This window comes from Equus quagga, chromosome 13, assembly GCF_021613505.1.
Source record: "Equus quagga isolate Etosha38 chromosome 13, UCLA_HA_Equagga_1.0, whole genome shotgun sequence".
Lineage (NCBI taxonomy): Eukaryota > Metazoa > Chordata > Mammalia > Perissodactyla > Equidae > Equus > Equus quagga.
The window spans coordinates 788,915-800,251 of NC_060279.1; the positions used below are offsets into that span (position 1 = coordinate 788,915).

An 11,337-nucleotide genomic window follows, 5' to 3' on the forward strand; every position below is an offset into this window, starting at 1 on the left:
CCTTAGCTCTGGTCCTCGAGGAGCTGGAGGGGGCACGGGGCTGACTCTGCAAACTTCCCACCGAGGTTGTGTAAACAACCCCAGCTAAGCCCTGCCGACACTGGACAAATGGCGTCACCCCTGCACGCAGGAACCCTGCATGCAGGGGAATGTGTAGTTTATCATCTTGTGTCACACCCCTATCTGCCGTGATCACATGGCTGTGCCTGTTTCAAACCCAAGTGAACCCAGGTGCCACAGGGTTGTGAACATGAAGTTTTTATTCTGTTTGTCTTCAAAGCCAGGAAGAGCTGGTGATGTGAACAGGGGAAGTGGTGGGGAGGAGCCCCACGCCCTGGGCTCCTGCACGAGGGCGCAAGCTAGGCAGGGGGTTCCCAGAGAGTGCTCTGGCTCTGGGCTAGGGCTGAGGGCAAGGCCCGCCTGGGCAGCAGAGGGCCTCAGCGGGCCAAGGCAAAGCCAATGCGATTGTTATGCCGATCAAACTCCGTGTAGAACTTGCGAATGAAGCTGGCGCCCAGGACCCAGACAGGCCCGGTGGGTGGTGGGACATCTAGACCGTGGAGGGCCAGTGTGCACAGATCATCATTACTGTAGGGATCCTGGCAGGAAGGAAGAGGGTTTCCTCACTGCCCAGCACATAACCATTCTCCCTCCACCTCGCCTGAGCCCAGCAGCTGTCCTCAGCATTGTCCCCTCCCCCCATCTGCCGTGGGCCTCCATCGCATCCTGGCCCTTTCAACCCGCTGTGGGTCGCATGCCTCCTGGATGCAGGCGCTGAGCTAGACACCGGGCAGACAATGCATTGGGTACAGCGCTACCTTCAAGAGCTTACAGTCTGGCAGAGCTCTGACCCTAGGGCTTCACTTCATTGCGCTAAGTCTGCTGGGTATGAAAGGGGATAAGACAGAAGCACAGCATTCCTGGGGGCGTTTGATGAGAACCCGGAGACAAGGGGATGAGCACATGATTCCCACGCTTGACTGCACATTGCAGTCACCTGGGGAGTTTTGAAAACTCTGATGCCCAGGTGCCACGCCCAGAGGTTCTGAGTTAAGAAGTAGGGGAAGTGGCTTGTTAGTGGGACTTTTAAAAGCTCCCAGGTGACTCTAACATGCAGCCACGTTTGAGAACCAGTGAGGTAGCGTGCAATCTGTGCATGATGACTTGTCCCTTTTTGAGGGCCCCCGCCCACCCGTCCTCCCTGTCACTGAGGGCAGGCCCGGGCCTCACCTGTAATACGTAGTCTGCGCTGGTAAGCGTGTAGGCTCTGCCTCCGAGGTGGAAGGAGATGTCAGGGAGTGTGGGCACTTGGTTACAGTTCACGACATACTGGGGGGAAGGTAGAGGGAGCCTCTTTGAGTGTGGGAAGTCCCCCAGCAGACGTAGCCCTGTGCTTGTGGCCTGGGCCCTTCTCTGGAGAGGGCTGGGTGCATGCCCCCTCCCTGGGGGGAAGAGTGTGAGAGATGAAGAGGGGAAAGCCCAAAATGGCCTCATTTGGGACCTAATGCTGCCTGGGGTCATTTCAGGGCCTGGACCAGGTGGTGCTCCCCTAATCCCTGGCCTGCCCCCCCCCCCCGCCCCCCCAAGCTTCTTACTTCATCTGAGCTCAGCTCCTTGGCCCCCAGGGTCTCCATGAGCAGCCTCAGGGAGCTGGTGGGACCCGAGATGTAGGATGCGCCAGTATCCACCACTACCATGCAGCCCTCCTCACAGAGTAAGGTGGCCGACCTCACAGATACCCTGGGGGAGACCACAGTCAGACAGACAGTCAGACAGGGAGGGCTGATGGGGCACCACCAGGCTGCATAACTTTCCTGACGCCAGGCCAGTGAGGGGAAGCCATGCCGGTGGTCCAGTGATGCACTGGAGGACAGGTAAGGCATGTGCTGGAGGAGGAAAGGTGCTGCCCCCCTCCCTCAGCGCATGGCTTAGTGACCCCCCACCTACTCTCAGGAGGCCCCCTCCCCTCTGTTCCTCATATCTCTGTTCCCATCCCCAGACAGAGCAGGCAGAGAGCAAATGTTGGCTGTGCCTTAAGAAGTGGCTGCGTCAGGAGAGAGGAGCTGCCCTCCCTGCTCCCCCACCCCCAGGCAGCAGCATTTTTGGAGAGGGGAGAGGGTTGAGGATTCCTGACCCTTTCATTTTGATCTGCCAGGAGTCAGTCTTGCTGACGCTCACGTAGTGGAAGTTCCCTTGGTAATACTGGGGGTCGCTGCCTCCCAGCACAATCTCTCCCCCTAGCAAGTGGGAATTCCTAAAGGGAAGATCAGAGGCTCTTGGAGACCCATAACCTCTGAGACCCAAAGACCCTAGCGACAGGGGAAGTTGGGCAGGGTGCAGGGTGTGGCAGAGGAAGGGGGGCAGGGAGGGCAAGGCTGGGAATCTGCAGAGCACACCACCTTATCTTTCCTGCTCCTCCCCAAGCCCAGCCAGGGGTGGTTCCAGGACAGTCCAACCATGCGGAATAGAGCATCCCCAGAGAGGTCACAGAAAAGGAACAGGCACAGAGACAGCCAGTAGAATGCAAACAAGAGGCAAATCGCCATGCCCCGCCCCCCACTTGGGTTCCGGTTGCTGCGGGTTGAGCAGGTGCGTGGGAGGGGAGTCTGGGGAGCTGCTGGGTGGGGGTGGGCAGGGGCAGGAAGTGGGGGTGGGGGGGAGAACTTCAGCATCCGCAGAGCCTGGGCCTGCTGAGGTGAGTTTTGGTCGAGTGCCGTGTATGATTCTGGGCCAGGTGCTCTGGAGGGTCAAGACCGTGAGGGGGGTTTCTCCTTACTTGGAATTTCTGCAAAGAAAGAGACACAGCAGAAAGGAAGCCTTTGTTTCCGGTGAACCTCACCAGCTTCTGGTCTGGCAGGTGGGTGTTATGCACCCTTGTTGCCCTTCAGGCAATGGCGTCATCACCAAGAAGTGAAGTCACCCAGGTGGTGAGTGGGGTGATGGAGGATTGGAGCGAGGGCTCCTGGTGCCCAGTCTGAAGCTGATCCCCCTTGCTTTCCTCTCCTCCAGGCTGCACGATGCCTCCCACAGCTCAGGGCCTATCTTAGGGCTGGTTTCCAGAGCGTGTGTGTGTAAGAGAGAGAGGTGGGGTTTTCCAGCACTCGTAATAGGAGGCCTGATTCCATGCACCATTGTGCACGGGTGTGTAGGTGTGTACATGTTATTTGTGCAAGTGCAGTTAATTGCATTTTTGCAAATCCAGTACGTGTGTGCTTGGGCTAGCCCAACACTTCAAGATCTCTCGGGATGTTCCCTCCTTCCCGGCCTACGGCAAAGGAAGAGGCAGGCCCTCTCCTCAACAAGGGCCCCCCCACTTCCTGTGTGCTGGATGCCCCTCCCTGCCATGGCCTCCAGGCTCCTGGGCCCTCAATGATCTCCTCTTTTTTCCATTTTCAGTCTCTTGCTTTCCATTGACTTCCTCCCTCACCTGCAAGCATCCTCTAGCATTTAAAAACACCCACCCTTCTTTTCTCTGCTTCTCTGCCTGCGCCTCCACCTGACATCCCCTTCCCTGTTGAATTTCTCAGAGCAGGCTGCATCTGCCTTTTCACTGCCTGCCGGCTGGCCTTGCTCCCCTCTGCAACAGCTCTTGCCAGACTGCCCCTGACGGCAGAGCCAAGCCGGGGCGTTTTCTCAGTGCCTCCCTTTCTCTCACCAAACCAGACACTCCTCTCCCTTTGACCTCTGCGATCTCTCTGGACTTCGACCGTCCCCTGCATCCTCACTGCCACTGGCCTCATGTTCTTACCCTTATCATTCCTCCTCTCCAGCTCAGGCCGTCTTTCTAAACCCAGCAGCTCGGAGCAGATCATAGCCCTGCTCAGCTGCTGACGACGGTTTCCCCAGGGCTGGCGGAGCTGCCCATAAGCTCAGCCTAGAGTTGGAAAGTACCCATGGGCCTCAGCCCTGTGCCCACTGCTGTTGCTCACACGCTTCTTGTTTCCCCTGTAGACTGCAGGCTCTGTGTGCACAGACACTCTGTCTCACACGCTGCATTCATGGCGGCACCCAGAGCCTCGCAGAGCACCCAATGTTTGTTGAATCAATGAGTGAGCAAATTCACCAATGAATGAATGAACGAAGTTGGCTGTCACTGTGTGGGAGGAGCCATGGGCCCTCACAGGCAGGGTCCCTAGGTGACAGCAGTGCCTCCTTCCCATCCCCCTACCCTGCACTGTCCTCTTGTTCTAGAGCAGTGCTGTCTAACTGAGGCTGTGGCAGTAATGCCAATGTTCTGTGTCCGTACTATCTGATATGGTAGCCAATAGCCACTGTGGTTGCTGACCACTTGAAATGTGCTCATGAGGCTAAGGAATTGAATGCCTAATTTTACTTAACTTTAATTAATTTACATGTAAGTAGTGGCTTCCACATTGTACGGTGCAGCTCTAGATCAGGGCGGAAGAGCCCGGGAACACACCTGGCCCGAGCGCTCCTGCTCTCCCAGCTGGCCTGCCTCCCCGCTTTCCCTGCCTCAGCCCCTGGAGGCCCAGGCCCACCTGCTGTAGTAGACAGAGAAGACGTCTTCCTTTAGCACCCTCTGGGAGAGGATGTGGTCAAAGACGGGGGTGACCCCACCGACGGCCTGTGCAGGGAAGCCCATGCCCAGAACCCCATCAAACTTGGCCAGCATGAAGGGTATCAAGGGCAGCTCCGTAACCTCTGCAAACGTCTGCGTCACTGTGATTCCGCCCACCTGTGGGAGGAAGGACTGGGGAGACCAAGCTCACTGCCCACCCCCGACCAGGATCTTCCCCACTGGGGGCCCCAGGGGCACATATGCTCCAGGGTGTCGCATTTTAGGGTAAGACCAGTTCATCAACCCCACAGATATCTTCTCTCCTGATATGCATCTAGGCTGTGGGGTCCAGAGAGAACTGGGGTTGCTCAGTGACTGGAAGGGGCAGAAGCTGAGAAGGCGGTACTGCCAAGCAGGAGCAGAAAAGATGCCAGGAGCTCCCATTCCCCCTCCGCAATGGCCCAGCTTTCACAGTGGCAGGACTGGGCCTGAGTCCCCCACCCCGTTATGGGCTAAGGATTTCTTCAGCATAGCCAGGCCAGCCCCCGATGCTCCTTTCCCCCTGATTTCACAGACAAGGGGAGAAGTAAGTTCATACCTATTTCCTCCAGGTTCTATGGGCATCCCTCCCCTAACTCTCACAGAGCAGGGCTAGAGAAACCCCAGAATGGGGAGGAGTCAGAGACAGGTCCAACCTCAACTATGACCTTAAAACCTATGAAAATTAATAAAGGAAAGCTCAACTAAAACCAGAGTCTGGAAGGCCTCTTAGAGGGAGATCCCACACCCTGCCACTCCTCCTCAGTTACCCCAACAGAAAGTGTCAGTTGCTGACCCCAACAGGAAGACCTCAGTTACTGACCCCAACAGGATGAGAGTACCTTGCTCTCCCAAACAGGAAGTGCAACTACTTTACTGCTCCCACAGAAGGAAGACTTCCTTGTTGCCCAGCAACAAGCCCAGCCAATGGAAAATGCTGCAGCTCAGCCAATGAGAAGCTGTGGTCACCTGAACTTTTACTTTCCTCCAATGAACTTTCATTTTTTCCTTGCTGCTGAGTTCCTTTCTTTGACTCATCCTCCTTACTATGAAAGCCTTTCACGCTGTGTACCTTCTCCAAGTATCTGTCTGCGTGCCAGATGAGGTGCTGCCTGATGCAGGAATCATTTAATAAAGCCAATTAGATCTTCTGATTTACTCAGTTGAATTTTATTTTTTTAACAAACCTATGCCTGACCCTAAAACTAACCCTGACGATGATGTCAACGATAGCCCTGACCCTGACTCTGACCCTGATTTCAGTCTAGGGTCTGGTTAGGAGCCAGTCAGAGCTGGGTGACCTCAGCTGGGTTACTTGACTGGAGGCTGTGGGGCTCGGGACAAGCCCTGCTTGTGAGTTAGATGTGAAAGCCTCCATAAGTCACCCAGCATTGAGCCAGGAGCTCAGGTGTGCTCCGTGCCACGTGCTGCTGCTTTGTGGCTCTAGCAAGAGGTGGGACAGCAGGGTGTTCCTCAAATCCCCAGGCTCCAGGGTGGGCTGCACTGAGCCTTCCCCACGTATGGGCCCTGAGGTGCAGGAGAGGTCTGGGGACACGAAAGGCAGGGAGTCAAACGGCCCCGGACAGTCCTACTTACAGTCACCATGTCCTGGCTCAGGAAACCTTTGACTTTCCCGGATCCGTAGCGGATGGTGAATTCCGTTCCATTCTCCATGTAGCTGGAGGATTCCGAGGAGTCGTAGAGGCTGTGAATCTCTGGCAGAAGGACACAGGCTCAGGTCTGTCCAAGAGCGGCCCAGCAGGGTGGCTCGGAGGCAGGCGCCTTGTGGGTATGGCTTGTGTGACTGAGGACTTAGGTTCAGGGATGGGGTGGCCCTGAGGTTGGAGGCTCAGAAAATGCATTTCATCAATCACGGACTGTGTTTCTTGGGCCCCTGTTATGTGCCCATATGTCTGAGAATTTTGTCTCAAATGAAGCCTTTTAAAGTAATTCCCAACACTGGGATGGGGAGAAGATTCTGGCCACAGTAAGCACTCAATAAAAGCTTGTTGACTAAGGATAGGGATGGAAGAGCACGAGTGCCTTGGATGGGTCTGAGAATTCAGGCCCTTCTCAGTCTCGGGAAGGCTGCGAAATGGCCTTGTGGGCTGTGGGCTCCTGAAGCTTGCTTTCCTACCTTGGTGGCCATATCAGGAAAATGGGGACCATTTTCCTCTCTCTTTTCAGGGGCAGTGGAAGTAGAGGCAGAGAGAAAACAGCTCAAACGGGAGCAGGACAGACTTAGCTGCGTGTGGGGCAGGACTGCCTGAGTGTGGCACGGCGGGGGCTCGGGGGAAGGCAGGCAGGTCCTGGGGCTCACCACAGGCTGCGTAGAGAGGGCTGCACTTGGTGGAGGGCACCCAGAGGTTGGCCGAGCCTGTGTCAAAGATGACTTTGAAGGTCTGGGGTGGGGTGCCAATGCCGATCTCGCCATAGTACTGGGTCTGTAGGGGTGAAAGGACAGAGGCGGCTGGAGGAGCTTGGGGAGCGTGGGGTCGTGCCTGATAGCCCTGTTGCCACTCGGGTGAGATTAGGTAGATCTTATATCCTCTCTGGGTTTCCATTTTCCAGCAGGGCCTGGGTGGGAGGCTTGGCACTGTCTTGTGACTTCCCAGGAAGTGAGACAAGGGGGCAAAATTAAAATGCTGGGAATGAAGCAGGAAGCTGCCCACCCCTTGAGGAACCACTGGAGTAGCACGCAGCCAGTCTGCACTGAGCCTGGTCCCAGAAACCTGCACCTGAGGCCGAACACCCCTCCTGCCGACCCGTGACACCAGAGCCGGATGCCCGAGCTCCAGACTGAACTCTGCCTCTGGGTTCCCTCCCGCCTCCAGTGCCTCAGGCTTCCAGCTGTAAAATGGGAGTGCTGTAGGCTGCTTAGTGCTCCTTGGTCAAAGACAGCATGGAAAGAGCAAAGAAAGCCTTTGGCCCAAGAGCGGTGCAGGGGCAGAGCGGGGTCCTCACGTCCAGGTAGTTGGTGAGGACCACGGGGGAGGTGCTGTTGTCTCGCGAGAGTCTTTTGGTGAACTGGCTCCACTCGGCGCCGATCCTGCTCATGTCCACGCCTCGCTCCCTCAGGCTTTCTCGGACCGAGGGCATTTTCCTGAGGAAGATCCTGGCCCAGGATGGAGGAAGAAAAAATAGAGGAGCTCTGTACTCACCCATAACAATAGCAGCGTCCCTGAAGCTTCTAATACAAGCCTCCCTAACTCAGCCCAGGCAGCTAAGAATCACTCCTGCGCCCTCAGGCCTCTGAAGGAAAATCCCCAAGCCTCCTTGAGTCACCTGTGCTGGCATTCAGTGACTCTCAACTAACTGCCTGCTGATGTCTCATTTTGATCCCTACCACTGTGAGCTGAGGCCAGGTGTTCATTCACTCATTCCTTCATCCATTCTGTAATCACAAGTTGAACACAAACTGTGCTCACACCGCACTGGATACTAGAGACGTAAAGATAAAGATTGTCATTGCCTCACGGAGTTCCAGCAGGTGAGGAGACACGCATTGGCTTCCCCTCTGAGGAGCTGAACGCTGGGAGCGCCCTCTTCGAGGCTGTGCGGGAGGAGGCAGTGCCATGCGGGGCCTGTAGGTGGCAGCAGGTGCCCGCAGCAGCCTGCTGGGGCTCTGGGATGCCCGAGGGCTGCGGAGTGGAGCGGACCAACCCAAGTGGGTGGGCAGGGAGAGAGGCTGGCATCTCCAGAGCACCTGTGCACCTGTCCTTGGAAAGATGTGCCTTCCTGAGCCTAAGTCCCTCGGCTTCTTGTCCTGAGGCCTTTGGGAGGCACCATTAAAGAAACTGGGAAACTCACAGCCTACGGGGCGCCAAACACTGTTCACACCCCATGTAACCCTCACAACAACCCTGCAGCCAGCTGTCGCCGTTGCTCTAGGATGAGCAAACTGAGGCTCATGGGGACGAGGTGACTCACACGTGATGGAACAGGGATTCAAAACAGTGTATCCGGCCCTGTTCCCCATATGGGGGGCCCTGGGCCCCCTGAAGGCCGTTTGCTGAAGCCTGGAGGAAGGTTTCCCTAGCTGTTGGCTGGGGGAGGGTCCCAGGATTGCAGCCCAGTTTGTGGACAACCTGCCTTCTTCTCAGTTCTTGTGCCCCTGTCCTTTCACTGTCCTTTCCTTGTCACTCCCCCTGCATCTATGTCCCGTGACAGCCGGGAACACGAATGCAACTTTCATGCCTGTCAGTGTAATATTTTAATGGAAATAACTTGTCAGATTCATCTCACAGTTTGACATTCATATCACTGTTGACAAAGTATTCTCACAATTATATCTTACTTGGTTCTCGGCCATCCCATGAGGTGGGTAATGTTATTATTCTCATCTTACAGGTGGGAAGATGGAGGGGCAGAGAAGGCTTGGCCCCAAAGAGGGTGCCTTTTCCACTAGTTACTCAGAGCAGCCCCCACTCTGGACCTTAACCTTTACCCATCTCCTTGCAGAAAGTCCCTTCCCCCCTCCCCCCAGTTCTTTCATCCTTCAAAGTGTAGCAGGCACTGCTTCCTCCTGGAAGCTCGCCATGCACTCCCGTTCACGCTGGCCTCACCTTTGCTTTGGCTCCTGGGTGCTCACAGCCAGCACTGCATGGCTAATGCTCAGGGATGTGGTGCTGTCTGCTGGTGAGGGCATAGTGGTTGTGGGGACCTGCTTGAATCCCGCACCACCTGTGTGATTCTGAGCAACTTACCTAACCTCTCTGAGGCTTTTCTGAGCCCCCATGAACTCCTCTGTAAAAATGGACTTAAAGGTAGCACCTACCTCGGAGAATCACTACAGATTCACGAGGGGCCCCGCGCCCGATCAACGTAAATCGTGTGTGTAAAAGGCATGAAAGCACCTTGAGAATGGGGTCCTGTGTTCAGATCTCCCAAACACATGAGAGCGGCCTTGTGGTGCTCCGCACACAGCAGGTGGCACCATTCCTGTGACTGTTTCAGAAGGCTCCCTCCCTCCCCACCCTGGCCCAGCTCCCTTTTCTGTTTGAAGAGAACAGGGGAGAGTGACTTCCCCTTGATCTGCCTTTCCCCTGGGGGGCTCCTCAGCCCCATGCTGCCAGGAAGCGCCTGCCCTCTCACCCGGCCCCCAGCCCAGCCGTGACTCTGGGGGGGGGGGGGGGGGCTTGGAGCGGGGGAGAGAGGCTTTGGGAACAAAGGGCCTGGTGTGTGTGGAGCCTCACCCCTCTCACGAGACCTCCCTGGCCTCAGGGTCCTCATCCGTAACCTGGGACTGTTGGGTTGTTGGGAGGATGACTGGAGATGAGATCTGTGAAGTCCTAAGTGTTTCACAGGCTTAGCGGCTCTCACTGTTATTAAGACCTGCCCTCTCACCTTCAGCTCTTCTGGTGCCATCTGCCCTCCCCAGACTGACACCCCTTTTCCACGGGGCTCTCTCCCTGCTGCCTCTCCCCTTCTGCAGCCTCAAGGAGCCGCTGGTCCCCACAGGGCGTGGCACAATGTGGGTGGCAGTCAGGTCTCTCTCTCCTTTGGGCTGCCCCTTCTTTCAGCGTTGGCGACAGGCCTCCCTGCGCAGCCCGCCGCCTCAGGCTGAGGCCTTCCCCTCAGTTATCTCATTGAGTCTTCAGAGCAGCTCTATGAAGTTGGCGCCTATTCTCCTTGTTTTAAAAATGGTAAACTGAGACCTGGAGAGGTGAAGTAACTTGCCTGTGTTTCCAGAGCTAATCTGCCTACTAGGGGAGCCGAGTTTAAACCAGGACAATTCACCTCTAGCAGCCTTGCATTTAACCCCATGTCGTGCTTCCTCCTGCCAGACTTAATGCTCTTCTTAATAATCAGGGCTTGAGGGCAAGGGGCATGTCTAAATGATGTCTGCGTTCCCCATGGTGCCTAGCATGGTGATCTGTGCAGGAAGCGAGAGCTCGGGGCAGGGATCAAAAACACGGCTTCCAGGCCTGACTAGTGCCACTATTGCCTGTGTGACACTGGAGTCACCGGACCTCTCTCAATGGGACCATACTTCCCTGCCCAGCTAGTCGTGAGGACTGGATGACATCCCATGTCTGAAAGCTGGGGGTGTTAGGAAGGTGGGAACCCCTGTGCCCCTGCCACCCTCTCTGGGCCCCAGTTACCGTCTGAAGGCGCCAGTGTCCGCAGGAAGCCCGAAGGCGTAGGAGCCCCAGAGCACCAGCAGGAGTCCCCAGCGGGGCATTCTGCTCCGTTGGTTCATGCCACACCTGGGTCCCGGCTCTCTCTGAGATCCACCGAAGCCTCATGGCTCCCAGGCCCTCCTCCTTTTATACGCTCCACACTTAGGATGCTTGTGAGTCTGCTTTGCCCTGATTTATTACCCTGGGGCAGACGGCAGGACAGCCAGTAATAAATCCCGCCGTGGGGCTGAGCTAGGTGGGTGAAGGGTGACCAGGTTTCCGCCACAGAGCAGGGGAGCCAGAGGAAGGAGGCTGTGGGAAAGCAATGCTGTGTCCAGTGACGCTAGCAGCCTCGTCCCAGCCTGGCCCTGTGACCCCCGGAGGGGGAAGGGGCTGATGAGAAACAGCTCTGCTCAGGAAGAAGGTCGGGGCTGAGATAGGCATAGAACCTAGGTTTCCAACCCCTGGACTCCACTCCCCATGCCCTCGAAGCTCCATCCTCTGTATTAACCTTGGCTGTGCCCCTGACGGGCTTCTCCCAGGCTGCATCTCAGTGTTCCCATCTGGAACATGGGTCACTCCTCCTGGCTTGTTCCCTGGCAGAGCCAGACCCAGAGGCCTCCCTGATGCCTGCCTCCAACCCTCTGCCAGCAGCAG

At 56.5% G+C, this 11,337-nt stretch overlaps 1 protein-coding gene across 1 annotated transcript; it reads right to left on the reverse strand.

Annotated features, from left to right (window-relative positions):
• Window positions 1-214: 214 nt before the first annotated feature.
• Window positions 215-10,760, reverse strand: REN (renin). Its single transcript, XM_046683854.1, has 10 exons — window positions 10,663-10,760; window positions 7,523-7,673; window positions 6,879-7,002; window positions 6,155-6,273; window positions 4,500-4,696; window positions 2,777-2,785; window positions 2,135-2,254; window positions 1,596-1,740; window positions 1,231-1,329; window positions 215-599 (listed from the first exon to the last, which is right to left on the reverse strand). The coding sequence occupies exons 1-10, from the start codon at window positions 10,758-10,760 to the stop codon at window positions 438-440; spliced, it is 1,224 nt and encodes a 407-aa protein (XP_046539810.1). The 3' UTR covers window positions 215-437.
• Between the last annotated feature and the right edge of the window lie 577 nt (window positions 10,761-11,337).

Coding starts and splice junctions, on each gene's coding strand:
- REN (XM_046683854.1), bottom strand. CDS start 10,760: ATGAACCAACGGAGCAGAATGCCCCGCTGGGGACTCCTGCTGGTGCTC. Junction 7,003..7,522: donor TCCTCACCAACTACCTGGAC/GTGAGGACCCCG, acceptor TCACCCCTACAG/ACCCAGTACTATGGCGAGAT. Junction 1,330..1,595: donor AGGAGCTGAGCTCAGATGAA/GTAAGAAGCTTG, acceptor CCTTCCCCCCAG/TATGTCGTGAACTGTAACCA.